The sequence below is a fragment of the Galdieria sulphuraria genome, assembly GCF_000341285.1.
Source record: "Galdieria sulphuraria unplaced genomic scaffold scaf_31, whole genome shotgun sequence".
NCBI lineage: Eukaryota > Rhodophyta > Bangiophyceae > Galdieriales > Galdieriaceae > Galdieria > Galdieria sulphuraria.
Window position 1 is genome coordinate 44078 of NW_005178444.1, and position 26934 is coordinate 71011.

General features: G+C 36.9%; 12 protein-coding genes across 14 annotated transcripts; 7 read left to right on the forward strand and 5 right to left on the reverse strand.

Annotated features, from left to right (window-relative positions):
* Positions 1–3: 3 nt before the first annotated feature.
* On the forward strand, positions 4–2015 carry Gasu_36910 (peptidylprolyl isomerase). The gene is made up of 11 exons (XM_005705261.1): positions 4–112; positions 165–361; positions 419–513; positions 569–682; positions 736–906; positions 963–1040; positions 1092–1355; positions 1411–1482; positions 1538–1627; positions 1688–1796; positions 1848–2015. Exons 1-11 carry the CDS (start codon positions 24–26, stop codon positions 1961–1963), a joined length of 1395 nt encoding a protein of 464 aa, XP_005705318.1. The 5' UTR covers positions 4–23; the 3' UTR covers positions 1964–2015.
* A 28-nt stretch (positions 2016–2043) lies between these two features.
* Positions 2044–4551, forward strand: Gasu_36920 (uncharacterized protein). Its single transcript, XM_005705262.1, has 7 exons — positions 2044–2161; positions 2212–2314; positions 2375–2559; positions 2615–2989; positions 3050–3340; positions 3397–3826; positions 3880–4551. Exons 1-7 carry the CDS (start codon positions 2084–2086, stop codon positions 3984–3986), a joined length of 1569 nt encoding a protein of 522 aa, XP_005705319.1. The 5' UTR covers positions 2044–2083; the 3' UTR covers positions 3987–4551.
* An 11-nt stretch (positions 4552–4562) lies between these two features.
* On the reverse strand, positions 4563–8133 carry Gasu_36930 (AAA-type ATPase). The gene is made up of 15 exons (XM_005705263.1): positions 7938–8133; positions 7793–7886; positions 7624–7740; positions 7452–7573; positions 7058–7381; positions 6881–7002; positions 6684–6814; positions 6556–6633; positions 6223–6501; positions 6051–6166; positions 5937–5993; positions 5776–5864; positions 5549–5723; positions 5338–5494; positions 4563–5287 (listed from the first exon to the last, which is right to left on the reverse strand). The coding sequence occupies exons 1-15, from the start codon at positions 8001–8003 to the stop codon at positions 5094–5096; spliced, it is 2121 nt and encodes a 706-aa protein (XP_005705320.1). The 5' UTR covers positions 8004–8133; the 3' UTR covers positions 4563–5093.
* A 10-nt stretch (positions 8134–8143) lies between these two features.
* On the forward strand, positions 8144–9444 carry Gasu_36940 (uncharacterized protein). Its single transcript, XM_005705264.1, has 2 exons — positions 8144–8386; positions 8460–9444. The coding sequence occupies exons 1-2, from the start codon at positions 8156–8158 to the stop codon at positions 9243–9245; spliced, it is 1017 nt and encodes a 338-aa protein (XP_005705321.1). The 5' UTR covers positions 8144–8155; the 3' UTR covers positions 9246–9444.
* Positions 9445–10089: 645 nt separating this feature from the next.
* Gasu_36950 (BRCA1-associated protein / zinc finger family protein) lies at positions 10090–12223 on the reverse strand. 2 transcript variants are annotated; one of them, XM_005705265.1, is made up of 9 exons: positions 12056–12223; positions 11865–12007; positions 11588–11818; positions 11357–11533; positions 11149–11298; positions 11050–11102; positions 10746–10994; positions 10488–10689; positions 10090–10432 (listed from the first exon to the last, which is right to left on the reverse strand). In XM_005705265.1, exons 1-9 carry the CDS (start codon positions 12219–12221, stop codon positions 10154–10156), a joined length of 1650 nt encoding a protein of 549 aa, XP_005705322.1. In that variant the 5' UTR covers positions 12222–12223; the 3' UTR covers positions 10090–10153. The 2 variants fall into 2 exon arrangements, with proteins under 2 accessions (XP_005705322.1, XP_005705323.1); XM_005705266.1 differs by having other exon boundaries at positions 11865–12223.
* Positions 12224–12233: 10 nt separating this feature from the next.
* On the forward strand, positions 12234–13084 carry Gasu_36960 (hypothetical protein). Of its 2 annotated transcripts, none has more exons than XM_005705268.1 (1): positions 12234–13084. In XM_005705268.1, the coding sequence occupies exon 1, from the start codon at positions 12249–12251 to the stop codon at positions 12900–12902; it is 654 nt and encodes a 217-aa protein (XP_005705325.1). In that variant the 5' UTR covers positions 12234–12248; the 3' UTR covers positions 12903–13084. The 2 variants fall into 2 exon arrangements, with proteins under 2 accessions (XP_005705325.1, XP_005705324.1); XM_005705267.1 differs by having other exon boundaries at positions 12234–13022.
* Positions 13049–14053, reverse strand: Gasu_36970 (uncharacterized protein). Its single transcript, XM_005705269.1, has 5 exons — positions 13913–14053; positions 13787–13855; positions 13642–13732; positions 13214–13592; positions 13049–13164 (listed from the first exon to the last, which is right to left on the reverse strand). The coding sequence occupies exons 1-5, from the start codon at positions 13983–13985 to the stop codon at positions 13114–13116; spliced, it is 663 nt and encodes a 220-aa protein (XP_005705326.1). The 5' UTR covers positions 13986–14053; the 3' UTR covers positions 13049–13113.
* A 70-nt stretch (positions 14054–14123) lies between these two features.
* On the forward strand, positions 14124–16436 carry Gasu_36980 (uncharacterized protein). Its single transcript, XM_005705270.1, has one exon. It carries the CDS (start codon positions 14126–14128, stop codon positions 15911–15913), a length of 1788 nt encoding a protein of 595 aa, XP_005705327.1. The 5' UTR covers positions 14124–14125; the 3' UTR covers positions 15914–16436.
* A 12-nt stretch (positions 16437–16448) lies between these two features.
* Positions 16449–18953, reverse strand: Gasu_36990 (guanosine-3',5'-bis(diphosphate) 3'-pyrophosphohydrolase). Its single transcript, XM_005705271.1, has one exon. The coding sequence runs from the start codon at positions 18915–18917 to the stop codon at positions 16587–16589; it is 2331 nt and encodes a 776-aa protein (XP_005705328.1). The 5' UTR covers positions 18918–18953; the 3' UTR covers positions 16449–16586.
* Positions 18954–18993: 40 nt separating this feature from the next.
* Positions 18994–21274, forward strand: Gasu_37000 (helicase). Its single transcript, XM_005705272.1, has 3 exons — positions 18994–19092; positions 19148–21029; positions 21080–21274. Exons 1-3 carry the CDS (start codon positions 19085–19087, stop codon positions 21248–21250), a joined length of 2061 nt encoding a protein of 686 aa, XP_005705329.1. The 5' UTR covers positions 18994–19084; the 3' UTR covers positions 21251–21274.
* A 4-nt stretch (positions 21275–21278) lies between these two features.
* Positions 21279–22453, reverse strand: Gasu_37010 (uncharacterized protein). The gene has a single exon (XM_005705273.1). The coding sequence runs from the start codon at positions 22391–22393 to the stop codon at positions 21725–21727; it is 669 nt and encodes a 222-aa protein (XP_005705330.1). The 5' UTR covers positions 22394–22453; the 3' UTR covers positions 21279–21724.
* Positions 22454–22693: 240 nt separating this feature from the next.
* Gasu_37020 (uncharacterized protein) lies at positions 22694–26934 on the forward strand. The gene is made up of 2 exons (XM_005705274.1): positions 22694–24345; positions 24393–26934. Exons 1-2 carry the CDS (start codon positions 22755–22757, stop codon positions 26897–26899), a joined length of 4098 nt encoding a protein of 1365 aa, XP_005705331.1. The 5' UTR covers positions 22694–22754; the 3' UTR covers positions 26900–26934.

Sequence of the window (26934 nt, forward strand, 5' to 3'; positions counted from 1 at the left end):
CTCCAATCATTTACAAAAGGGAGATGATTGCATATCAGTTCTGTTTTGTGGCTTCTCGTGACTGGGGTTGTACTCGTCTATATAGCTCAAAGTGTTTTCGCTATGGCTACAAGTATGAGCAATGGATATCACAGCGATATTATTATGATTTACTTGTGAACTAGGAATGGGGCAAGAAGTGGTAGAAAACAAAGCAACGCACACTGTTCTTCTACAAGAATCAACTGTATTGCCAGAAACTTTCAAACAAGCTTACAGAATCTTGTAAAACTATTGGAGAATAGTTTTTGTCAAGAACGGAATAGACAAAGTAGAGCAACTGTCATTTTGGTGCTGGCATCTTGTCTAGTGCTTTCTCCAAGTATGTTTATAGCCACCTTAAAAACCCAGCTATATCTGATCTGAGTCTATATACCAGTTCAGTTCAACAGTGTTGACGGGAGTTTCGGCAGTGTTCCAGCACTGGCCGCTAAAAATAGATTTGCACCAGGCACTAATGAACCTGTTGTTAAAGTGTGATGGTTTCTCTTCTACTTTTTATATTCCACAAAGTTACCTATCGTGTTAGGATCCAGAGGCCATATTGCGAAATGCACTTCCCATTGAAAATAAGACAATTCGAAAAATACAACATTCATTGGAGTCGATACCGAAGGACATTAGAACTCGCTCCTGGTCCAAGGTAATTGCCTTTTTGCCGCTTTCAGTAAAAGCTATGAATATGTTATTATTTAGATAGAACAAGAATTTAAGCAGGCGAATAGCTTGTTAGATAAACAAAAGGATGACATTCTCTCCAATATTCTGGAGTCTAGAAGGACAGAGGCTCGAAACTTGTTGGATAATCTCATTTCACACAAGTTACCGTCTTTAAGACAATCGATATCACAAAGAGACTCAGAAAAGGTGAGAAGATTCTTCTTAGAACACAAGATAGATTGTAAGATTGAGTGGATTTGCAGATAACCTTATTCAACGTCGATATCTTAAGAGATATTGCCGTATTGGAGGAAGATATGGTGAAGCAGTTTCCGTATGAGGTGTGAACACTCTTGCAACTCTTTCATTACCTTGAACGAATATACGTTTAGGTTCCTAAGGAGTTCGATCACTTGCCACAATTGAAAGGACGAGCAGTTGTTGAAATGACTATTAAGAAGGCTAACAATCAGAAATTTGATCTTGACGGTCAACTTTTTGATAAGGGTCAAGTGACACTGGTCATCGATGGATATTCAGCTCCAGTAACTGGGGGATGCTTCGTTGACTTGGTTAATCGGAGATTTTATGACGGTATGAAAGTAATTCGTTCTGATGGATTTGTCATACAGACAGGTGATCCAGAAGGACCGGATGTTAGTAACTTTCTTTTTCGCAATGTATTAAACTCATGAGTATAACATTGAATAGGATGGTTTTGTAGATCCGCAGACAAAACGTAAGAGGCTGATTCCTTTGGAAGTTTTTGCCAAAGGAGATGAGGTGAGAGGCATTCATGCAAGAATACACTAACAACTTTTTAATAAAATATTTGTAGGCTCCTACTTATGGTATTACTTTGGAAGATGATGGAAGAGGAGCGGCAGCAACTGTGCTTCCTTTTACGTCTTATGGTACATTAGCTATGGTTTGATATTCATTTCAAATGTAATAGACTCGCACACGCATTTTACACTTTTTGTAATAGGCTCGAGAGGAATTTGACGCAAATAGTGCCAGTTCACAATTCTTTTGGCTATTATTTGATCCAGAACTAACACCTGCAGGAAGAAACTTGTTGGATGGTAGATACGCAGGTAAGATTGCAGGAGACTGAGATCATGGTAACAAAACTCTAACTTTTCAAGTATTCGGTTATACTATAAATGGCCAAGAATATCTTCAAGATTTCAAAGTCGGAGACTATGTGGAACAAGCAAAAGTAACTAAAGGGATCGAAAACTTGAAGCAGCCTGCAGAATGAAAAAGGATACGTCCGTGTGTGGGGGTAAAGAAATAAATGTCAAATTAAAATTTTGAAAACAAATGGCGCTCAAAAAATATTAAATTGGTCAAATTTTTTCCTTGTTTGATAATCATCAAAATGATGGCGGCCTCTCAAGCCATGTTCTTTCCAGCTCCTCCTGAGACCTGCAGTTTTCGAGCTCATCATCATATAAAAGTCTACAAGAGGACATTAATTGCAGTTATATAATACAAATCTTGCGGGAGAATTGGTCGAAAAGGCTAGAAAATGGTGGAGTCGACCCTATAAAGGAAGAACTTAAAAGAATGGCTCAAGAGGAGAAAGAAAACCAGTCTGAAGAAAATCAAGGTAACAATGAATGCTTTTTGCCGCTGTTTCTGGAAGTATTATGATATACATTAAAAATAGATGAGACAATGGCAAGAACCGTCCGAAAGGAGAATGTTTTTGAAGATGAGCTAACTGAGGAAGAAATGAAGATAATAGCTATGCGAGTAGCGGAACAACGCAGAAGATATGAAGAATTTGAAAAAAGAGAAAATCGAAGGAAAATAGATAAGCTTCAAAGCTTGTTTCCGTATTTGACCGACGAGGTACTGAGGGAGTTTTTGGATGAGCCTAAAAGTGCAAGCTGAAAATGAAGACTAGGAGTGCTTGGAATCTATAGAATTTTGCAAGGAAGAGAGAAGATATGACGATACTATTGCTAATACCCCTGAAGACGAAGCTGCTTGTAAATTCGCCACGGATGGGTTTTGGCATCTTATAAGAAAGAGAATTGCAAAGAAGCATGAAGCAAAGCGATCCTATTCTATGAATGACTATACAACTGAAACGCTTGGTGATAGGAGTGGTTTAAAAAGGCAACGCAAGAGTCGAAAGTGCACTCATGTGAGTTTTAGCGGAATTCGAATTGGGAAGAAGGAAGATGGAAGACTTCGCTTAGATGATGCTTTGAAGAGGGTGAAAGAATCTGGCTCTATGGATGGATGGTCGGAAGCTCGAATCAAAGCATACCAATCGGTTAGTATCATATAGTATTTTGATTGGCTTCCCTTTTCTTATGTTCAATACGATTGATAGATCGATGAAAATCCTAATGCTTACTATTATAGATTCAATGCACCGAATGAAGAACAACGTTATGGTGCTTGGACAAAGGAGGAAGAGAAATTGTTCTTTGAAAGATTGAAGGAATGCAAAATTGGTGAGAATTATGAATGGGGAATATTTTCAATTGGAATTCCCGGAAGAGTTGGTTATCAATGCAGTAACTTTTATCGAAGACTGTTGAAGGAAGGGCGAGTAAAAGATGATAATTATTATTTTGATGCAAAAGGAGAACCAAAATTCAAATTCAAGAGCTCAAATAAGGTGAGTAAACAAAATAAGTTTCGCATCTCTCAAGACCTTGTCCTACTTGAGAATAGATTCAATTCGAAGATAGTAGTACGACGGCTACATCTCAGGCACCGAAACGACGTCGACAACACAAAAAATCCAATGCCAAGCATAAGAAGAAAAAGAAATGCTCTTGGGAAGATAGCAGCGATGAGGATAACGAGAATGATACCGAATGTAGTGATGATGAAGAATATCGACCAGGTTCACATGGAACCCGAAGCAGACCACAGTTAAGAGCTGCTGACTCTGGTTCAGAAGGCTTAGTGAACTCTTCACAAAATTTTTCTGAAACCAGTGATCAAGAAGACAGTGTCTTTGCTGGCTATGCAAGAGATGGAGATAATCCAATTCCGGAGTTTATTGATGCCATTACTTTAGAACCTATTCGTAGACCTGCAATATCACCTTATGGACACGTCTTAGGCTACAGTACGTGGAAAAGAGCACTACAAAATGGTCTGTGTTTCAACTTGGAGTTTCCTGTTGACTAATGGCTTGTTTCTCTTTAGAACCTAAGAATACTTGTCCCTTTACTAAGAAACCTTTGCGTGTACAAGATTTGGTGATTTTAACCTGGGAAAACATTGAACAATATCGGTCTTCTATTGTACACTAGTCATAGCAATAGGGCATTTTTGACCCGAAAAAGTACTTTGACTTTATTTTCTCAAAGTCATAGAATAAAGAGTGAAGACATTGGTCATTGATTGCAGTTGTTATATTGTATCATCACACCATCATGCAAATTCTGATGAAATTATCGATGATTATCGCAACTTAATAAGAGCTAGGATACATGCTGTAGGAGGATGACATGTATGGCGAAGAAGAATAACTGGGATAGCTGCTTTTTCCATAGCCATTATCGTAGTTAATGGAAGCTACCTTGTAATAGAAACCGTACTCCATATAACATAGAAGACAATCAAAGCAATACTGATAACATTCAATATACCATTCAGGATATTCATAGTTGACAGGATACGAAGAAGTTGTTTCTCCGTATTGACTTGGAGAATACGAAGGCAAATAAGATGAAGGCGAATAGGTCGCTTGGTAACCTCGAGAATACGCACTATAGCTCATGTAGGAACTAGAAGACTTCATAGGACAGTATTTTCCAAAGTTGTTACAATATAGCATATCCAAACCGAATGGATAGTAAAAATGATACTAGGAATCATATCAATATGCTTAGCAATGAATGTTTATGAAACAGTTACTTACAACTTCGTAACAAAAGACACATCCTGCACATGCAGTAGAACAAGGCTCTATCCATGGATAAATAGTAGGCTGTTGTGTATATGATGTTGTAGCATAGGGTTGTTGATAGCCATCATGAGCAAGAGTCAACAAGGCAAACGATGCAAATAATAGAAAAGATAGATATGTAGACTTTGCATTCATTCTGTTCTTGTGCAAAGAAACAGCTTTGAGACGGAGCGCACAAAAGTTGGTTATCGTTTCGTAACTGAAATAGGAAAAGAATATGATTTACTACTTCAAATTAAAGCAATTCTAATGTGTCCAAAAAGCCAAAGGAAAGCATTTTTCTCTAGAAATGGAATCGCTTCATCTGTCTCATTGTCAATTTCAATCCATTGCATTTTTCTCTCTGAAAGCAATCCCAATTTGTTCTTGATTTTAATTTTTCCTACTAAACGCTTGTGAGAACTTTTCCTAACAATGGCGTCCCATTTCTCTACAATCTGTGTGTTATTCAGCATGATTCTCTCTCTGATTGTATTTCAATTTGTCCAAAAGAAAGCAAATATCTTCCAATCGTCACTATGGTCTTGTCATGACGCAAGGCATGAAATACAGCTTGCCGACAAACATTGGCAATTTCCGCTCCTGACCATCCTTGAGTCGACTCGAGTATCTCATTCCAATTGAAAGAATCCAATTCGGTTCCTAATGTACGAAAAATACAGATGCACTTGATATGGTTTTATAACACAAACTCGATTCAAAGAACCTACCACGAAGATAAATTTGAAATATTTGTTTCCTACTGGAAGCATCGGGGAGATCTACTTGTATAATTTCATCGAATCTACCAGGTCTCAATAAAGCTTCATCTAATAAATCGGAACGATTGGTTGCACCAATGACCAAGACCTATTACCCAATTATATGTCTAGCAGTTAAGGGGAATTTGAACTCTTTTCTTACTTGTTCTGCAGACACAATGCCATCCATTTCGGTAAGAAATGTACTTAATAAACGTTCTTTTACTAAATTGCCTTCCGTCTCCACTTGTCGTTTCCCCAATACACTATCTAATTCATCAATGAATAAAAGACTTGGAGATACAGATCTGGCAATTTCAAATGCCATTCTCAGAATACTAATCAACTTCCTTTGAGTACCACTTGAAAATAGCAACAATTAACACGAACCTTTCTGACTCTCCTAGGAAGCATGAATATAACTCTGCACCGGATAGATATAAAATAGGCAAACCAGATTCATTTGCAGTTGCCTTCACCTAATTCATTTTCAATGGAATATAAATTAAGAAACCAATAGAAATAACGATATTCTTCAGTAGATATCTTACCAAAGTAGTTTTACTACAGCCTGGTGGTCCTTGTAACAATATTCCACGAGGGGCTTTCTATATATCAGAAAATTCATGATTCAAGTTGATTTTCATTCGATACGATATACTCACCAAATGAAAATGTTTCCACAATGAAGAATACTTCCTTGGCCATTCCACTGCCATTTTGAGTCTTTGCTTCACGTTCTCATAACCACCAATATCATTCCAACCAACAAGTGGGATCTCTATCATATCCAAATTATCAGAAACTAACTTTGCTATCCAAGACAATTTAACAAACCTAAAGTGTATGGACCTCGAAGTAATGAAGGTGTGTGACTTTTGATCTTCTCCAATAACACCTCTGAAAGATTGTCTTTGACTGAAATGGTCCATGCACGCAAACTTTCAAGAAAGACTTGAGAAAAATCAATACCAACAAAGCCATTGGATAGATGAACCATTTCAGATATGAGTTGTGCATCTACATGACAATGATAGAACTGCAAGAATTTTGATAGCATGTCTTTACGCTCTTCTTCAGAAGGCGGTAAAAGAACCAATTCCTTATCAAATCGACCTATTGGAAATTCAACTATGTGAACTTCACATTCCCTTTCCTAGATGTACTAACCAGGAATTCTCAAAGTTGGGTCAACAGCGTAGGGATGCTTCGTAGCTGCAATACAAAGGATTCGATTCTTAGTCGTATCTTGAAAAAAAATTCTAAAGAATGAACGCTGAATCGATATTATACTTTACCTTGTCGGAGTTCATCCAAAAGACAAGCCAATTGTGATGTGATACGACGATTCAGGTTTTCTGAATGTTCATGAAACTTTGGACAGAGACTGTCCACTTCATCGATAAATAAAAGTGCTAAAGAACACCTTCTAAAGAAAATATTAAAGTTTGGTTTTAAAAGAACAATTACAAACGAGTAAATAACATTCTCTTACTTTGCATCAAAAAATAGCTTTTTTAAAGCTTGTTCGGCTTGACCAAAGTATTCAAAAGTACTCAAGTCTTTTCCTTGAAGTTCAAAGAATGGAACTGAACAATATTTGGCTGCCATTCTAACCTTGAGAAATTTATGACTCATTTTTCATTATCTAATGTTTCCTTTCTATACATACGGTGCAAGTTTTTCCAACACCAGATGGACCACATAATAATATTCCTTGGACGTCGATAAAACCGTTCAAGGCATTTTCTTCCGCGGTTGTCTCAAAAAACTCACAAATCTTCCGAAACGTTTTCTCATGGCAAGAATACCATCCTCGATATTGCCAGGTCAAAGGATTCAATGAAACTAACCGATGCCTTGACAACTTCGTCGTTTGGTCCAACCAAATAAATCGAGTCACTTTTGAAAATTCTCCTACTTGTGTTTTCGAGGTTTCAGAAGGAAAAATATCGATTTGAATGGTTTCTGAACGAAATTGAATGTAGTTTACAGACTAGAAAATGAAGCCAGTAAAAAATGATTCAAAGGCTTTAAGAGAACCAAAAAAGAAGAAATACACTTACGTTGAAAACAACAGATATTCTTTGTCCTATCAAATAATCCACAAAGGACTTGGCAAAAGGATTACTACTCGTAATATGTACAACGGCCAAGCAAACTGCTGCAACTTCAGAAGAATCATATTCTATTGAAGTTATTGAGTCTATCGCTTATCCAATCGATATTACAGCTTACGAGTTAACTCCCAATTGGAATTGAGTGGACACGTTGTTTCTTTCTTCACATACACAGTAGGATCCCATTCCACTTCGTCCAAATGAGATAACCACGCTCTGCCAACAAAAGTCTTTCCTATGCAACACAAGTCCAGCCTAACATAATAAAAAAATTCCTTCTTATTTACCTTCATTGCATCCACGAAAGATTGAAATAGTCACCACGTCTTCCAAATTGAGAGCCAGTCTCTGAAACATCTTCTTTGGAATAAGAACATGACACTTTTCAATTTTTTTAGTCTCTTAAGAACAATCTGTCTCCGTCCTTCCTACCGATCCTCGTTGGAGTGTAGAAACGCTTGGCACCGGCAAATATTCATTGCTAAAAAAGGTTTTCATGGGCAATATTTGATTTACAACGTTGTGATGGTTTCTATAGAAATGGCAACGTTTATGCTTTGGAAAATATTCACACTCCAATATATCCAAATAACAACTTGGTCTGTCGACCTTTTAAACAAGAGCATATCTCTCCAATTGATAATGGAACAATGGAGTTGCCGGTCATTGATTTGAGCAAGTTCCTTCAAGAAAACTTGTCGACTTGTGAACAGGATTGTCGTACACTTGCAAATGTATTGAGACAATATGGTGCTGCAGCTATTTATGATCCACGCGTGAAACAGGAAGACAGTGAACGATTCTTAGATATGATGGAAAAGTATTTTGAACAACCAACAGAGATCAAGTTGGAGGATGCTAGACCACAATTATATTACCAAGTAAGTTTATTTTCACTGTATCTTCCAAAGAGCATTTGTAGAAATATGTATATATATATGTATACTTCTTTAGGTGGGTGTTACACCTGAATTTACGGAACAGCCAAGAGACAATTCGGAATATGCAAGTCAGCTATTACCAGAACATAAACCTACAGCTTTTAAAGGCAAAGACTGTAAATGGCGTTTTCAGTGGAGAATCGGTGAGAGAGCAGAAAGTAGTAAATATCCAGAACTAGTGGCTGAGCCAGTAGTTCCTCGAGGCTTTCCAGACTGGCCAGCTATCATGAACGAATGGGGTGAGAAGTTGCTCTGTACAGGATTTACTATTGCAGAAATGTTAGCAATTGGACTGGAGTTACCTCGTGAATCCTTTCTTCGATTACTAACAAAGGGTTCTCATTTATTGGCACCTACAGGAGTTGATGTAGATAAATATGAAAAGGGTCATGTCGTTGCTGGTTTTCACTATGATTTGAATTTTCTTACTTTACATGGCAAAGCACGTTATCCAGGACTCTTCATTTGGACTCGTGAAGGTATTCGTATTCCTTGTAAAGTCCCTGATGGTTGTCTATTGATTCAAGTTGGAGCACAATTGGAGTATTTGACTGCAGGTTATTTAGAGAAAGGCTTCCATGAAGTTGTCATCACAGAAGAAGTGAAACAAAAGGCCAAAGAAAGGAACCAGAAAAGTCATTGGAGAGTTTCATCCACTTTATTTGTTCATGTGGAAGCTGATGCTATATTAGAACCTTTAGGACATTTTCACAACTTCGTCAAGCACTATCATCCCAAAGAGGCTGGAGCTCAAGTAGCTCAAGAACTAAATGCCATTCAGTTGGCCCAAAGTATTTGAGATATGCAAAGTAGTCAGTCAGTTTATCGCTTCTCACAAGTATGTTTTATAAAGTCTAAAAGTATTGTGGACGACTGTTTGCAGCACCCTTTGCTTTTGGATATGGTTTCAGGGAAACTATCGTCCCAGTTGTTTCAGTAAAGGAATATTTTGTGTTTACTTGCAAAAGTTTGATTCACTCTTATAGACAATTTTCAAGTCAAGATGTGCTATTCTTAGATACTTTCTCGAGAGCCTATTGTGAGTTGGCTTTGAGATGTACGAACTTTGAAACTTTTCATAAACTATTATTGTTGGCCAAAGTAAGTTGTCATAACACTTTTCAAGTAGATTATGAAGGTGTTGTTGAAAGAGTACTGCAGAAGAACGTCAGCAGTTGGCGTCTTTAGTTCCCAGTGAGGCTTCATCAACCGGTGCAACTAACGCTTATATTCGATTCTTACAAGCCAACTTGCAAAAGTCCTGGTCACCTTTTGCTTGTATGGCAGCAATGGTTCCCTGTATGAAACTGTTATGCATACATTTGAGGAACAGAAAAGGAAAGATCTTGGACACGAAAACAGAAATCTCAACAAAACAACCCTAAGAAACGAGGCACAACAGAAGACTCAGATTAGAAGATAGACAAGAACATCAGGATATCAGTGGTGGATAACATTTTATGCTAGTGAAGACTTTCAACAGTCTACAAGAATTGCAGAGGTATGAAGTTTTATAATAATAATGATATATGATTTCTATTCTTATCTTTCTTGCTGTTTTAGGAATTGTTGGATTATTGTGAAACAGAATATTTAGAGGAAGCACTACAAACTTACATTCAAGCAATGTATTTTGAAAAACAGTTTTTTGATAATAGTTTATTACCTTTACATGAAAATTTGCATCCAAAGGAAGACTGAATATGATTACTTTTGTTTAGGTGTTCTTTTATGGGAGTCTTTATGTTGTTTTCGTTGAGGAGTCTTTGCAACACCAATCACATCACCACCTTTCCATTCAGCTGTTTGATGAGAATATTCACTCGTATTTTCAACAGATTCTTTCTGATTTTCTCCATTCAATATAGTTTCCATACTGGACAAGTGAAACCTCAAATCCCGCAATTCTTCTTGCAATTCTTGTACTTGTTGTTGTTCTTGTCTCCATTGTTTCTCCAATTGAGTATATTTAGTCTTCCATTCCATCTAATAACAAAAGGTAAAACTATGAAATCATGCATCCTAAATACTTTATTCTTACCTGATTTCTTAATAAATTTTCATTGAGTGAATGTAAGAATGTGTTCTCTTCTTTATACTTTTCTTGATTCTTTTGTAGTTCAGCCATTTGTCTTTGTAAAGCTTTCTTCTCTTTTTCCAATTGTTTGTATTGTTTCTTCCATTCATCCGTTTCTAGTTTACATTGCTTCATTTCGCATTCCATTTCGGCTATTTTCTGGTTACTAAACAAATTCTTCACATCAATAACATTCCAATAAGAATATACTCTTCACCATACCGATCCAAATCTACTTGTTGAAGTTGTTGTTCATAGTATTCTCGTTGACTTTCCAATTGACTGGTTAATAAATAGTCGTATTGTTGGAGAATCGAGTCCATCCAATCATCATTTTCATTCTTTTTCTTATCATTTGTATCACTTTCTTGAAGACTGGAAGATGAAGCTCCAATATGTGGTCGTTCTAGACTTTCTTCTTGCAACGAAGGCAACTCCACCAATTTCCCATCTGTTTTGTTTACTATCAATCTTATTATCATTAAGACTCTTATCACTTTTATAATTATAATGATATCCTATTTACCTATGGACATAATTGTCACCAACATAATCCCACACTCTTCCTGATTCCAATTCCTAAAAGGTGTTGATACGCCAAGTCAATCCATTGAAAAGAACTTACCATGGCAAAGGTGTGACTGGATTCTTTAAAGTGAACTAAAGCATGAAATTCCACATATCTTCCACAGCCAACATGTCCACATATCAAACACATCCATAATGACTGTGTCGTTCCACAACGTTGACAAGAATTAGATTCTGGTACTGGTTCCTAATTAAATATAACATAACCAATGAGTATAATATGCTTCACTGTTATTTCTTAGTACCTGGCAATATCTACAAACAGGACAAGAATTGTCTCCCCATTTGGATAAGCAACTACAGTGCAAAGTATGATTACAAAGACTTGTAATTAGACCAGAAACTGAAGAGTCCAATCTTTCCAAACAAACGGGACAAGTTGGAAGTTCCAATGTTGTATCTACATCAGGGAATGTTTCCATCTATATGCTGCCATCAATAACTCACTATTATCTTTGATGGTTTGTTCTCCTTACTTTGCTATTTGTTGTGTTACGAAAGACAACGCTCGATACAGACAAAATACGACAACACTCAGGTCCAATACTACTAAATAACTTGCCTTCATATCCCCGATAAAAGTTTTCAGCACTTTCTAGTGATTCGAATTGAATGAGAACCATATATCGATTACAAGCTCGAGAATCTCTCAATAGACGCATATTACGAATATGATTTCCAAAAGGACCTACAAACATACAAAAGTCCTAAACAGATTTTAAAATCATTCTCAACTCTTTTTACGAGACTTACGGCAGCTGTGAAGTAAGCAGGTACAGCCAAAACACACAAGACTTGGGACATTTGATAGATTCCTTTTTCTACCGAACGATACAAGTGCAATTCACCAGTTATTGTTTCCAACAAAGGATTACCAGCACTAAACTCTATATTTTCTATGTACAGACTTTCCGTAACTTCATCCTTGGGAAAAAGGGTCTTACCAGTGTAACTCTGTTCACCAGGAGAACCAAAGCACTCTACACCAGAAACAGGTATACCAACAACTTGTGTTTGAATTTCACTTGAATTCTTAGTTTTGTTTTCTCTCATTCCTTCTTCTTTGGAAGAGCTTGACTTGGTGGCATTTTCTACTTGAATACAAAACATTCTTTCAACTTATCATTTCATTTGTAGATGAAGTTGACTTTGTTTGTCTCTTCGTATTGGTCATCAAACCAGAAACGACTTGTGTTGAACCATAAAAAATACAAGTTAAAACACAAGTGCACTTTTTGTATTTCAAGTGGATGGAGAACAGAGACGCAAGCCTCTCTTCCAACAAGTCCTCTTGTATTACAAGTCGTCAAGAAGGATTCTTCCAAAACAGAAACTTCGGTTGCTTTATCAAGCTCTTCTTCTGATAAAGGTGAAGTGAAGTTGGGTCTCAAGTCTGATAGTTTAGGAACACTTCCTTTTTGGGTATTTGGAGCAGTTTTTATTGTGGGTATCAGATTGTATACCAATAAACACAAAAAGAAGAAAGAGGAAGCAGCTGAAAGAAAGAATAGTTTAGGCGAAACTTCTGAAGTGGAGACGGAAAGGATTCCAGAGAAAAAGACTATTTTGGAAGAGGAACAAGAAAACTCAGCTCTACACGTATTCAAATGTGCTAATTGTGGTTACTCTTTGTTTCCTGCAAAAGGCCGAGAATTTAAGTTTTTCACCGATTCTTTCAAGTGTCCTGCTTGTGGTTCCACTAAAGAAGCTTTTTATGATACTTCGGATCCAAACGATCCAAGAAATAAAAGGGAAGAAGAAGAAGAAGAAGAAATAAAAGAAAGCTCTTAAGGTGGCACTTTCATTTGTTTGTTGTTTATTGACAATGTTGGATATGATTACTTTCTTGAGTATGAGGAGATTTGATAATCTTGATTCGGTTTTGTATAGTATAAAGAGAAGAATCGGGTATCCACAAACGTATATCGAAAAAGGAAGAATAACGTTCTAATGGAGATACTTGTATATGTTGTCAAACCTTGGCTTTGTCTCATAATAAAAATTACGATCGCTTACCAAATGGAGAAGAGTATATATTCGTAACTAGAAACGTCTTGATCATCCATCAGACTTCAAAGTACCTTATGGAAAAGATTACTTACCCAAGTATTATACATTTTAGTTATTCGATAACATTCATAAAGGAATAAGTATGGCAAGTTTCCTCGACATTCAAAAGGCTCCAATGGATAACTAAAGTTATCTAACAATATTATCCAATTGTGTGAGTTTCGCTGCTGAAAAAAAATATGAAGAGATTTCAATAATGCCATAAGCTCATAAGCATCAACAACTCGATAATAATAAAAGTCATTCCAAAAATGTTTTATAGAATCGGCATGAAGGCCATGCTGCTTCATCCAGTCACTCCACTTTATCATACTAAGACTTGCAGTTGTATCGATATAAATAACGCACGGAAATAAGTGCGACTCTTCCTTCTGTGAATAGCGAATATATTCCGAGATGACCCACTTCATACTAGGAACATATATTGGAATTATAATGCATCTGTACTAAGTCAACTTACCAAAAGTACAGTCCTTCACTTTCACTGATGAGTTCGACTAAATAAGAGTCATATACAAGGTCGTCTCGTGTTTCAAAACAAAGACTATTTACTAGAAAAGAAGAATAGAGTTGGAAAGAATTTCTCTCAATTGGCTTCAACTTACAAGAACAGAAGTTCTTGTTCCCATCTCTCTTTCCAACTTGTAAAGCAACACTACTAGAAAGTCGATGTCCTATAGCAATATCAACCTATCTATTGTATTGGCAACCATAGCAACAACATTCTATACCTTTGGCAAAATCCAAAATAGTTTTCTTATCATTGGCAAAATCTAGACAACTGACCTCTTCAAGAGCATCCATATCATTCACTCTGACAAGTGAAGATGCTTCAACTGCATTACTTTGATTTCAACAATTTCGAGTTGACCAAGTCTCAGAAAGAGAGACATTTTTATAGCTTTGTTTTCAAAACGATAAGCCTCTTTATATGAAATAGTATTATGTCTATTTGTGATAATTCCTTAGAGTCTTCACAAATACCCAAATGGCTATTGGAAGAGTGGATCCCAAGTACTTCTCATCTTGGCAATGAAGTGGACAGCCATCCCGTCTCTCATTTAGTCCCTTGTGCTATTTGTCTCTCGTTAGTTCCCTGGAATTTTAGCTTCGATCATCCTTTTGTTGCCTCTCATTGTATAAGATTGTGTCGAAATTGTCTTGAATCAATAGAGAAACGTCGCATGGAGCTGGCTGATAAGGGTCTGTTGTTCTCAACTAGGAATGCTTATGAACTGTCTTGTGCTTGTTGCAATAATGAATCCCAAAGGTCTCAAGTATTTTTTACTTGTGTTGGTTGCACCCGTTCCTATTGCAAAGTATGTGTGACTCGAATATTGGGTGAATATGCTGTGGCTACAGGATTGGTTCAATTGCAAGCTTGGTTTTGTCCTCTATGTGTCCGATTCAACGTACAGGCAAAGGAAACTTTAAAAAATAGTCGAAAGGATCAATTTGTATTGTTATCTTTGGTATCTTTTGCTCAAGCTGGGAATTGGGACACACCTGAAGCTCTTCCACAACTCACGTTTAAGTCACTGGAAAGGACAGCAGTTGAGTTTGCGTTGAACCATATTGCTGGTCCTGATGAGAGAATACTTGAAAGATACGAGAGCAATTTTCAACAGTATTGTCGTTGGTTGAATGATAGAGAACAATTACGATGGGAATACCGACAAAGAGAAGAATTCACTCCAAAGAAGAAAAGTATGGAATCAAATGGCGTTCATAAGAAGACCAATGAAGGTTTTATTGATAATGCGTTATGTTTTTGGTGCAAAGAACCGGAAGCAACTATCACTTGTAGCTTCCCCAGATGCAGTAAAACCTTTCATCGTGGCTGTATTATGTCAGAAATAGTGGAAGGCTCCGATTGGATTTGTCCTTGGCATGCCTGTTTAAGTTGTGGAGCAGTGGAAAGCAACGAAAATGTTTTAAGAAAGTGTAGAACTTGTCCTATTTCCTATTGTGCCTTACATGTTCCTACAGACAAAGTTTATCAAGGGGAAGAAATATATTATTATGGAGAACATTATATTTTATGTCAACGATGTACTCCTTTTGTAGAGAGACCTACTCGAAGATGGAAGAGCTCGGAGAACAATCACATGATAAAGGATAAAAAGGATATGGATATCATCAGAATGGATGGTCATAAACATGCATCTAACCAAGAAATGTCAAAGGAATGGAAACGAATTCGCATCGAAAAGACTGCAGAAGAAACTTCTCATTTCATAGGAATGACTCGAAGGGAGCATCGGAATAAGACATCCAAAGTAACTAGCCATCCAACTATTCCAAATCATTCAGTAGATGAACAAGCTGCTATGCCATCATCCAATAAAAGGGCAAGTCGCAAATCTGATGATGTCAACAGTAGAATTGCTCGTTTGGTAGCTGAAAGATCTCATGAAGAGGTTTCTGTGGATATGGATCAAATGAAAGAATATATTCGAGAAGATATTCAAGAATTGGGAGTAAGCGGGCCTTGTCGATTGGCGGCACTTTATGTGTTAAAAAAGGCGGGTCGACCATTGTCTACTTCAGAAATTGCTGAAAGAATGGTATTGGAAGGTTTATGGTTACCAACTGGTGCAACTCCAGTGAATACCATTGCAGGTTTATTGTCATCAGATAGCAAAAAAGCAAAAGAAAGGAATGGTTCCTATATATATTTCGATAGATTGGGTCCAAGCTTATTTGTTTACAATCGACGTGGACGAGGATAGCAGGACTATTGTCTCTTCAACTCTTCTACTATTATACTTGTCATGCACTCAACGACCATTTTTATGTATTCACTCATAAAAAGCAATTCTTATTTCTTCTTAGAATCCAGTTTACCAAGCGTCCATAACTTGCAGTCTCAATTCATTCCACTTGGCTCGAAAAGTGACATGTCGCAAAGAAGCATGAAAGAATATAAATACGCAAGCAACACTCAAATAAACAAATAAAGATAGGAAAAAAGAAGACCATCCTATCACAATCAGTGTAAACCCTAACAAAAAGAATAAACGTAGCCTTGGACTCAACTTCCACTGTGGATAACCAAGGGTTGAAAAACTCCAAACTCGTCTGTCACTCCATATTGCTCTATACCACAGTCCAAGTAATAATAATAAAACTATTAGTGTCCAAGGATGTATAATAGCGTACAAAATAATTGTAATAAGAAACAATCTTAAATAGTTGGCTGAAAAATATTCGGCGTTGATTGCTAAACGTCTATATAAAGAAGTAGGTTTAGGAAAAGAAAACTTTTGAAAAAATTCCGACCAAGGCTTCGGTGGTTGCTGAAAATCATATTGAGTCAGAGCGTCATAATATTCACCTATATAAAACCGTATCCTTGTAGACAGACTCATTTCCAATCATAACAATAGAATGAATCCAATCTGTTTATTCCATTTGATGAATATCATTCACGACTACTCTTTCTACGCCTATTATTTCTAATAATAAGCACTTTATGTTTTCTATTTCTTTACTTGTCGATTCCACATGATATTCCAACATGGCTTCTGTACCTTGTGTAACTGAATTGGTTTGTTTTATACAGGAAATAGATCGAGATACAACTGCAGATACATCCGAAAGCAAACCATTTCTATCTTTGCCAAAGACTCTTAACCAGAAAGAACTTAGACTATTCTTGGAAAAATCAACATTCGTACATTTCATTGGATTCAAACGAAGAAGAGGATAACCAATGGTCTCCAACCCTAGCCTAATATCTTCCAATTCTTGATGCCTTTCGTCTATAGGAAGTGATGTGAGATGAATACAATATCGTTTCCAGTCATCAAACTCTGTTAAAATGTATACCATTTTGTGCCTTTCCTTCTCTTTCAAGCTTTCCAATGAAATTCCATACTTATCAAAATAATGATTCCAAATGTGAAAGCCTGTTTGTATGCATTGCTTTGTATGCATTTGATCAAAATATAACCTTAAATTCCGCTTAGCTATGCGAGTCTTTGCATAATCCATCCATTCTATTTGAGGTTCTGCAGAAGAGTTACAAGCAATTGTGACGACATCTGCATTTTCCAATATATACCAAAAAGGAACAATCTTGCCATGGACTCTTGCACACGTCATTCTTAACCCAAGACAACTATCCAACTGAAAAGCAATATCTACAATAGTTGATCCTCGAGGAAGATTGAAAATTTCCAAACAACGATCGGAATAGGACTCAAACTTCGCAAAAACAAATACTCGGCTTCCCAACAACTCTCTACGAACCAACTCTACAAACTCTCTACTGTTGGCAATCTCGTCACCCCATTCCACAATAGTACTCATCCAACGTGTTGCTTTAGAAGCAATCACAACACTATTATCTTTATACATCCAATGCGCTGCCATTCCATATTCTGCCACTAAATGCATTTCCAAAGTTCGAATTTGTACTTCTAATGGTGCCTGAGCACCTCCGGCCATCACTGTAGTATGTAGAGACTGATAACCATTCTCTTTGGGAAATGCAATATAATCTTTTACACGACAAGGAAAAGGCTGCCACATGGCATGTACAATTCCTAAAGTATAGTAGCATAAAGACTTCTCCAAGGTTTCCAACATTTTGCGATTCCATTCGTTACATTGAGAAGCATCCGAAGAACAACATTCCAATTGCATCGGTTTTGGTGTTATAAGTACTCTTAAAGCAACCAAATCATAAATGTCCTCAATGTCCTTACCATGTTGTTGCATTTTCTTCCAAAGACTATACAATTCCTTAATTCTTGCAGATACTTCAACCTGAGCAACACTTTGTTGGAGTATAACATCATTTTGCAAAGCAGTTTTCAAAGCTTGGCGACTTTCTTCCAACACTCTCATATATTTGGGAAGTTTCTTTTCTACCAATTGTCTAATTTCTTCATATTCTGAAGGATACAAGTACATAAATCCCAATCTTTCCAATTCTGCTTTGATTTGCCACATGCCTAATCGATGTGCCAGTGGTGCAAAGATATCCAAAGTTTCCTTGGCAATCTTATGCCGTTTTGCTTGTTTCATAAATTGCAATGTTCGCATATTATGTAATCTATCTGCCAATTTCACTATGATTATACGCCAATCTTCTGTCATAGCAATAAATAGCTGCCTTAAATTCTCAGCTTGCTTGTCTATCGAGATATCTGCCATTTTTGGCAACTTGGATACTTTTGTTTCTCCTTCAACAATTCTACGTACTTCCATTCCAAACAATTGCTCAATTGTACTTAAAGTAACTTCTGTATCTTCCACAGTATCGTGTAATAAACCAGCAACTATGGTGTCACGGTCCATTCTCAATTCGGCAAGTATATTAGCAACTGCCACTGGATGGGTTATAAAAGGATCTCCACTATGTCTCTTTTGTAATTCATGCGCTTGGTACGCAAGTTGTAAGGCACTTTTGATGACACGTAAATCACTAGTACTATGATAGGTGAGTTGTGTTTCAAGTTGTGACCAATAATATTCCACAGGCTGGAGTTTCTCGTGTGGTAATTTAACAAAAGATAATTGCTCCAAGTCATTTTCAGAATCTTCTTCGCGTTGACGTGTTGTTAATATTCTCATGTAGTAGGCTACTGAAGCTTTCGCTCTTACGGTTGGAATAAGGCTTTTTTCTTGCAAGTGGGTCCACAAAGAACCCAGTCTTTTGCAACCTATGCAATGAGTTCTTTCGATATGGTTTCCATAAAAAAGAATACTCGCAGAATAAGCAAGCATCTTTCACACGTAACTTGAAACTCCAAACAACGCCATTTTAGATTTCTTCCATCTCCTCTTCCTCAATGCGATATTCTGAGCTGATTGGTTTTATTGGTTTCCAACACACCTTGAAAAGAAGCTATAGAAATAGTTTATGGTGTAAAGTCAATTTTGTTTATCGGGAAATGCACAGGTTTGTTTTCAGAAGAAATATATACAAATTCACGAGTTGTTTATCGTCTATTTAGGACAGACTGTTTAGCAGGTTGTTGCCTGTTCCCTCGTCAACTTCGAAAGCACAACTCTATTATAGCTCTTCCTCCAAGACATAAATTCTTGTTTGCTTGGCACTATAGGGCCATTACTTCTTCTACTGTGACAACTAAAATTCCCTCCAAAAGGCAAACAGTAAGCAAAGAAGCATTGCAACAAACCAAAGCGTGGCAGATTCCGCTCTTTCGAGTACTCTTAACAGAACAGCATTCAAAACGAGAACTTTTATGGCTGCACAATTTTTCTGTTGTCTATGATTTGTTTTTAAGTAATCATTCTTTGAAGAGACAAGATGCAACGGAACAACAGGTTGCCTATTTGGATTGGCTATCCAAACAAAGATATTTTTTGAGACAAGGTATATTAGCTCCAGAAAAGAAGGAGTTATTGTCCCATTTGAAGTTGTTACCTACTTGGAGAAGAGGTAGAAAACCAGAGCGTATTCAACAACATAAAACAAGTTATTTGAGAAAAGACTTTCAGATTGATGTGCAATGGAACAATCTATCTGACCAACAAATCCTTAAGAAGTGGGAAGAATTTAAAAGGAATCCTAGAAATAAGACTTGGGCCACCAATTGGAAACGACTCTATCGTTATAAGAGAATGTATGGCCATATTGATTTGGATAAGGAAAATTGCAAAGATAGAAAGTTGTTGAATTGGTTACGTAGACAACACAGAGCTATTAGAGAAGAAAAACTGGATGAAGAAAGGCTGACTTTGTTGGCCATGTTGGGTGATGACCCAGCCGTGTTGGTTATGAAGAGAAAAGAAGATTATCAAAAGGCACTCGATACTCCTTTAGATTGTGAACCCAAAAAGGCTTCAACCAAATGGACTGATAGGGAAATATTTATATGGATTATTCATTTCCTTCAATTGTTAGAATTTCATACAATTTATGGACACGTATCGGTAAGCAAAGAAAACGGCAAACCATCGTTAGATTTGGTAGAATGGACTATGGAACAAAGTGTATGCATTTTAAAAGGAGATATTAGTTTCTATCAAGCCAAGTTGTTATATAATATTGGTTTTCAGGTTACGGACATCAAAGGTTACCCAAAGAAGTTCCCTAAGCTAGTGTTATCTTCTGAATTTGAGATATCTTCGGAAGCGGTCGCTTGGCTGGATCAACTACAGGAGTTGATCGAATATCCACAAAAAGTAATAGCGTTGGAAAGTACCATTGAGTCGATAGATGCTTCTTGGCTTTCCATGTTTCGAAAGTGGATTGCTTATAAACTGCAAAGTAATGAGACCTTCAATCAAGACCTTGAGAAATGGACCCAGCAACAATGTGATTTATTCCGTTGCAATCAATTAACTGATAGAAAGAAGTTAGCTTTGGAAATTGTAGGATTTGAGTTTTATCCAAGTCAAGAAGAAAGCTGGGAAAAGATGTTTGAGCGTTATGAGGCCTTTATAAAATGGAATGGGAAGGCACAAGTACCTCGAATACCAAAATATCGAGACCTCTATGACTGGTGCATTAGACAAAGACATTCATTCCGAAAAGGAAAGCTATCACAAGAGCGATATTCTCGACTAACCAAGTTGGGAATGGTATGGGATGATCGAGGAGATAGATGGAATCGTAAATTCTTGGAACTTGTTGAATTTCAACGCAAATATGGTCACTTGGAAGTCGAGAAAGGAGTTCGAAATGACACTTTTCGTCCTTTATACAATTGGGTAATCAAACAACGTTTCTTATATCGCTACGGTTTATTGGATGAAGAAAGAGTATGCCGACTAAAAGGTATTGGTTTTGATTTTAAGGAAACGCAAAATGAATGGAAGTTTCGAATCAAAGAGTTGGTAGCATATAAAGCAATCTACGGAAACTGTGATGTAAGTTTATGTTCACTTGAGTTTAGCATTGTATGACAAGATGTATTTAGGTGCCTCCTGATTATGAGATGAATCCTGGTTTGGCGAATTGGGTCCAAAAGATTCGCGAAGAATGGAGACGTGGAAAAATGAGTATAGCTAAATATAGAGAATTACTTGGCCTAGGTTTTCGGTTTGTGAATTCATCCTCTGTAACTTCAACAGCCTTGGAAAAAGACTAAATAACATTGATTAGATGGAACCATTCGACAAAGCATTGGGAAACACAGTTGGATGCGTTGGCAAAGTATTGTTCGAAACACGGACATTGTAGTATTGCTTGGTATGAGAATCCTTCTTTGACCAACTGGTGTCGACAACAACGAATATTGTTTAAAGAAAATCAACTGGAAATGGAAAAGATTGAAAAGCTCCTGGCGTTGGGTTTCCGTTTTCAAACGGAGTTGCAAATTATTTACACGGAATGGAAAACACGAGTTTCTCAGCTGAGGCAGATTACTGAGAAGTATCAAGAAACTTCCCTATCGAAACTGTCTTTTACGGCGATGTTCCAAGAGGTATCCTTATTAGAGTGGATCAAACTCGTTCGGGAAAACAAAACTCGATTATCTGGAAACAAACAAGCTGAAATACAACATATTATACCCGACTTTTTCGTATGAACTTTTCATCATAGTTATTTAGGTAATAGTTTTCTATAGTAAATAATGTTCCCAGGTATTGATATTTGAGTCTCGATTCCGCCTAAAAGGCCATTTCATTATTATAGCACCTAACCAAATTGCGAAAATGAACAAGTGTTTCATATACTGCATATGAGGGTTAACTGAGAAGAGTTCTCCAGGCAAAGTGATAGGCCAGTAGAGAGTTGTTTGAATAGCTTTCTTCTCCAGTAGATTTTGTGTTGTGTTCAAAAGAGGAACCCAATCACGTTCTCCTTGATATCGATGAAAGTGATGTCCGTCCTTTGAAATGAATAAAGTAGGGAATGAATACACGACGTGGTTTTTTAAACGTGGTGTCTCCCAACCTGTACGAATAGTAACCACACAAGCAGAAGGAAACGCCCTAGCCAAAGCTTCAATCTTTGGCCAAAAGTTACGTGAAAAAGAACAAGTTGGCAAATAAAATAGTACAATGAGGGGACCACTTGAAATATTTTCCTTTTGTGTCAACTTGGACCATTCGTTCCACTCTACGTACACGCTTTGATAACCTGGAATAGAGCAGAGCTGTTCACAGAAGGAAGGTCGTCTTTCCGTATTTGAAACGCCTTTCAATGTGTATTGAATATGTTCCTTTCCTGACCACCATATGGTCAAACAGGAGCCAATAAATAAGAACCAACTTGCCCAACGCAACATTCACCAAAATATTGTGTGTATAGATATCCCTCGAAACAAATTCCAATGCAGTACAATACGATATACATACATATATATATATATATATATATATATTACTATGTTAGGGAGGTAAAGTTCTAAATGAAAAATCATTTCAAAGAATATCATACTCAAATTACATGATTCTCAAGATGAACTTGCTAGTTTCTTAGATAAGGATATGAAGCAAACACAAATATTGCTGTCAAAGATAGACAGCTGTCCAAATCAAAGTGTCGGTTGAGAATACGAAACACAACTTATGGAAATCTTTAAGAGACCAACGGATTTCTTTAGAATGCGGAGAGAATGTTCTTGGTTGACTGAATCATAACCAGGCATGGAAACTAAGCGTCTCAACTTTTATGAACAAACTTTTGGGGACTGGGCTATATTAAAACTTTTTCAAAAAGTTCATGGAAAACAAGTTTCTGACAAGCACTTATCTGCCACAGAATACTGGCTACAGAAAAAGGCAACAAAGTTACAGCGATGGCACTACTTTTTGGCACGTTGGTTTCGTTCCGTTCCGTTCCGAATGGCTGTGCGCTCTTTTTTTGGTATCATATTTGCAGTTTTATTTGTCTTTGTTCCAAAACTGTTCTCAGTGTTTCCAGATGCTCCTCTTGCTGTAATCTATTATATAATTAACCTCACCGTCCTCGTTCAAGAGTTGCACTTGGGTATAGTAATACAAGCATCTTGTCTAACAGCAGTTGCTTTGGTATTTGGTGCGTGCTTTGGTGCTTTGGGAGCTTTTGCTTCTCGAGAAAGCGTTGGTATAACTATCGTAGTGGCGTTGATAGGTACTGCTCTATTTACTATGCTTCACTCAGATCCTAGAGTAGCAGGAATGGTATATTATACTGGAGAAATCAACTTTATTTTCAACCTGCTGGACACAAGAACACTAGGAAATCAAAGTATTCTGTATACTATGCGAATTACTTTGGTAGCCTCTGGTCTATCCCTTTTGTTTTCTTTGATACCAGCTATATTCGTCTTTCCACGATTCTCTGCTTGGGACATGAAAATCTGTATTAGAGATGCTCTTAGAAATGTTGGAGCTTCAGTCTCTTCAGTTTCTTCCATTCTGTTGGATCCTGTAGTTTCGGTATATCAATTACAAGGCAGTGCATTCCAAGACACTGCAAATGATGAAAATATGGAAAGATCTTTTTCAGTTCCAAATAGTTTTCAAGAAACAGACTCTATTCGAATGGAAACACAATTGGATAGTTATTCTTCTCCGTCAGGTTCATTTTCTTTACAAGTGATAGACCCTTTCAAACAAGGTTGGATGTCAGGTTGTTCCTATAGTTTGAAGTTTTTGGAATCAGTCATGGAAGGTCATCACTTGATAGCAGCTAGAGCAAATATTTCTCGCGCTCGAAGATTGGTTACTTATTCTACTTTTGAACCCAATATTGCTCAAATGCTTAGGAAGGAACCTACAGCACTTTGGGGACGTATTTTAGATGCTACAGAAGACTTGATTGGAAAAGTGGATTCCTTGCGTTCTGTGATTGATGGAGGAAGAAGAAAGTATACTTCAGATACTTTAATGAGATGGTATGATATGGTTCCGATATTGAAGGAAATGTTTGCGATATTGGCCACATTTTGTCAGAAAACTGGAGAATGTATCTGTATGAAGAATATGTCGGAACAACTGAATGTAATGCATATTACAAGAGAACAACTTTTACGTTTGGAAGATATTCAGAATCGGTTAAGAGACCGTCTTCAATGTGCTTATATAAGGTACTGGGATACCACTAGTCGTTTAGGAGCTGAATCAACTGCACTTGAGTTGGGGCCACTTATGTTTGTCATAGTGTTATCCAAATCAATATTGGAATCCTGCATTCATGTGGAAGAAGAGGTGGTCCATTTGATAGTTGCTCGTCATGAAAAATCTCTAAGACGAGGTAAGCAAAGTTGTTATACTGAAAGCGAGAAATTGACTTTTTGGTAGGATATCTTAATTTATTTGGTTGGACGAGAAGTTTATTTTGGTCTTTCGAGACATGGTTTAATATTATAAAGAGTTTTCCTCGACAGCGTTCTCAATGGATGGCGCTTTTGAATTGTATGGAATTTCATTACTTTATGAAAAAGTGGATGGGTGAGATGATTATCATTATTATCTTTTTGACCACGCCGCTTTATAAGTATGTTACCAATTTTGATGGACTTTGGCTTTGGATGTCATTTATGATTTATTTTACTCCTACAGTGGAAGGAACTCTTATTGGTGGTTTGATCACCATCTTAGGTTGTGGTTCTGGTTGCGTAATTGGTTTCTTGTTGATGAATTGGAAAGCTTCCGCAATGGAACCTTATGGATTGGCTGCAGTTATTGTAATTGTTACAACAGTGTGTGTATATTTTATGAATGGTCCTTATTATGTAGCCTTGTTGACAACTTGTACAACATTATATACAATGATACTTTATCAATATAGTCCAACTGAATACAAAGCTGTGTGGCATTATCCTTTGGCACGTTTTGTTAACATTTCTTTGGGAATTGTTATTGCAATAGTATTTAGTGAATTTATATTTCCACATTCATCACTCATGGAAGCTAGACAGCGGTTAGCAACTGCTATGGAAAAGATGAATAGTTGGCAGAATTGGTTATTGTCAAGATATTTTAGGGCAGTTGGATATCATAGTCAAGGTACAGTTGTGAGTGGGATCATTCAAGTGAAACCTTTGGACTATGGAGAGGATGCGAATGTTTTATTAGTAGAAGAAGAAACAAGTTGTTGTAGTCATAAGGAAAACGAGTTGGAGCCTAACACGACATCCAATAGATTCATAAATAGAATACCTCATATTGATGATAATGAGTCAAAAGGCAAACGAGAAAAGAATCTTATTGATTGGAGAGCTTCCATTTTGGGCGATTTACAATCCAGTGCTTCTTGGATCCAAAGTGTTCAGAATGGAGTTGCATCCAAGTTACATGCTATTCCGAGAATAGTTGCGGTAACTGCAGAAAGAGAAGAAATGTTACTTGCCAGATTGACTGCTTTTTCTACTGTTTTAGAATATGAACCATTTTTGACTGGTCAGTTTCAATATGGACATTATGATTTGTTTATCAAACCACTTCTTAAATCCATCCAAGCTCTGCAAGAAATGAAGAAGCAACTCGTTCAAGTCATAGTCAGTTGTATCATGGAAGGAAAACCGTTTACTTCATTAGCATTTTTGAGAGAATTTGGGTATGCCTCTGTTCGAAATACTGCTACTGCTGCATGGTTATCCAAAGATTATTTTGAACAAACAGGATCCAAGGTCTTGGGTTCGTTATATTCTGGTGTACATCGTTATGCTGAGAAGGAATTGGCACAAATACTATCCTATACTCGTAAAGGAAAAGAAGAAGTTTGGAAAGCATCCCAAGTAATGCAAGGTGGTCTATCTCATTTCTTTCATGAAATGGAACAACAATTTCAGCATATAGGAACACAAATATTTTACACGGAGAAGCACAATTCACACAGACAAACTGAAGAAGAAAGGATTTCAAGTCACGTAAACCATTTCGTCTCCGAAGATTCGCCTCATGTAGAAGCTGCATTATCGGCATTGGGAGATATTTTCCAACAAGGATCGGATATAGAATCGAAGCATTTCCATGATACGGAAATACCGCAGAATCATATCAACAAGGAAATCAACAAGAATATTCCTACAGAGGAAACACTGAATTCAAGTACAGCAGTATGTGATGATATTACTTGCATGGAGAGAGACTTGTCTTCAGCTCCAACGCCAATGAGTGAAGTATCCTCACATCATTCAGACAATACTGATAGGGAAAAGTTAGATTCCTTGAAAGGAATGAGTAGATATTCTACTTTCAATCCTAAAGAAGAAATGAAAGAGAGACATTCCAATGGCTTCTATTGGATGATACATCGTGCTCTGAATACTGGAACCAAAAGATTTGGTGTGGTTGGAAATGAAATGCTGCATAGTTTAACAGAATTTTTGTTAGGAAGAGAAGAGTTACCTCCCATTCTTCACAATTTGAGAAAAGGAGCACATCAAATTCGATTAACACAAGCCAACTTGTATGCCAATTACCTTCATCTCGAGCATTCTTATTACAGTTCTTTGATGCATCAGGGACTGAAAGTGAAGAAGGAGGATGGAAGAGACGAAACAGACAATGGATTTCATTCTCTTTATGATATTCCCTATATTCGTTGTGCTGACGATCATATTTTATTTCTTGCATCATTTTTCATATTTTCATATGTCATTGATGGTATAAAATCACTTGCAACTGCAATAGCTGATGCTTTCATGGAAGACATTGAAGAAATCAGAGAGAGACATCAACTTTTAATTAAAAAAGAAATGAACAAACTGCAGAAGAAGCAAAGAAATCGAAAAGGAACTTATCATCGAAGACGTCGAAAGAGTCATTTGAATCTTATCCATAGTTCAACACAAAATGAATGAATATTTATGTACAATCTTCGCTGTCTATCCATTTT

What these genes read in the sequence shown, in the direction of transcription:
- Gasu_36910 (XM_005705261.1), top strand. Translation starts at nt 24, where the DNA reads ATGATTGCATATCAGTTCTGTTTTGTGGCTTCTCGTGACTGGGGTTGT. An exon ending in CTAATGAACCTGTTGTTAAA is followed by an intron (nt 514 to 568) that starts GTGTGATGGTTT and finishes CTATCGTGTTAG; the next exon opens with GATCCAGAGGCCATATTGCG. An exon ending in GTGATCCAGAAGGACCGGAT is followed by an intron (nt 1,356 to 1,410) that starts GTTAGTAACTTT and finishes AACATTGAATAG; the next exon opens with GATGGTTTTGTAGATCCGCA.
- Gasu_36920 (XM_005705262.1), top strand. Translation starts at nt 2,084, where the DNA reads ATGATGGCGGCCTCTCAAGCCATGTTCTTTCCAGCTCCTCCTGAGACC. An exon ending in TTCCGTATTTGACCGACGAG is followed by an intron (nt 2,560 to 2,614) that starts GTACTGAGGGAG and finishes AATGAAGACTAG; the next exon opens with GAGTGCTTGGAATCTATAGA. An exon ending in AATTCAAGAGCTCAAATAAG is followed by an intron (nt 3,341 to 3,396) that starts GTGAGTAAACAA and finishes ACTTGAGAATAG; the next exon opens with ATTCAATTCGAAGATAGTAG.
- Gasu_36930 (XM_005705263.1), bottom strand. Translation starts at nt 8,003, where the DNA reads ATGAAAACCTTTTTTAGCAATGAATATTTGCCGGTGCCAAGCGTTTCT. An exon ending in CTACACTCCAACGAGGATCG is followed by an intron (nt 7,887 to 7,937) that starts GTAGGAAGGACG and finishes AAAATTGAAAAG; the next exon opens with TGTCATGTTCTTATTCCAAA. An exon ending in TCGAGGTCCATACACTTTAG is followed by an intron (nt 6,167 to 6,222) that starts GTTTGTTAAATT and finishes TGGATATGATAG; the next exon opens with AGATCCCACTTGTTGGTTGG.
- Gasu_36940 (XM_005705264.1), top strand. Translation starts at nt 8,156, where the DNA reads ATGGAGTTGCCGGTCATTGATTTGAGCAAGTTCCTTCAAGAAAACTTG. An exon ending in GACCACAATTATATTACCAA is followed by an intron (nt 8,387 to 8,459) that starts GTAAGTTTATTT and finishes ATACTTCTTTAG; the next exon opens with GTGGGTGTTACACCTGAATT.
- Gasu_36950 (XM_005705266.1), bottom strand. Translation starts at nt 12,221, where the DNA reads ATGTTTTGTATTCAAGTAGAAAATGCCACCAAGTCAAGCTCTTCCAAA. An exon ending in CCAGTCACACCTTTGCCATG is followed by an intron (nt 11,103 to 11,148) that starts GTAAGTTCTTTT and finishes AACACCTTTTAG; the next exon opens with GAATTGGAATCAGGAAGAGT. An exon ending in CAACAAGTAGATTTGGATCG is followed by an intron (nt 10,690 to 10,745) that starts GTATGGTGAAGA and finishes GAATTTGTTTAG; the next exon opens with TAACCAGAAAATAGCCGAAA.
- Gasu_36960 (XM_005705268.1), top strand. Translation starts at nt 12,249, where the DNA reads ATGAAGTTGACTTTGTTTGTCTCTTCGTATTGGTCATCAAACCAGAAA.
- Gasu_36970 (XM_005705269.1), bottom strand. Translation starts at nt 13,985, where the DNA reads ATGGATGCTCTTGAAGAGGTCAGTTGTCTAGATTTTGCCAATGATAAG. An exon ending in AGTGAAGGACTGTACTTTTG is followed by an intron (nt 13,593 to 13,641) that starts GTAAGTTGACTT and finishes ATATGTTCCTAG; the next exon opens with TATGAAGTGGGTCATCTCGG. An exon ending in CTAAAATGTATAATACTTGG is followed by an intron (nt 13,165 to 13,213) that starts GTAAGTAATCTT and finishes TGGATGATCAAG; the next exon opens with ACGTTTCTAGTTACGAATAT.
- Gasu_36980 (XM_005705270.1), top strand. Translation starts at nt 14,126, where the DNA reads ATGTCTATTTGTGATAATTCCTTAGAGTCTTCACAAATACCCAAATGG.
- Gasu_36990 (XM_005705271.1), bottom strand. Translation starts at nt 18,917, where the DNA reads ATGCTTGCTTATTCTGCGAGTATTCTTTTTTATGGAAACCATATCGAA.
- Gasu_37000 (XM_005705272.1), top strand. An exon ending in CAATCTACGGAAACTGTGAT is followed by an intron (nt 21,030 to 21,079) that starts GTAAGTTTATGT and finishes AGATGTATTTAG; the next exon opens with GTGCCTCCTGATTATGAGAT.
- Gasu_37010 (XM_005705273.1), bottom strand. Translation starts at nt 22,393, where the DNA reads ATGTTGCGTTGGGCAAGTTGGTTCTTATTTATTGGCTCCTGTTTGACC.
- Gasu_37020 (XM_005705274.1), top strand. Translation starts at nt 22,755, where the DNA reads ATGGAAACTAAGCGTCTCAACTTTTATGAACAAACTTTTGGGGACTGG. An exon ending in TGAAAAATCTCTAAGACGAG is followed by an intron (nt 24,346 to 24,392) that starts GTAAGCAAAGTT and finishes ACTTTTTGGTAG; the next exon opens with GATATCTTAATTTATTTGGT.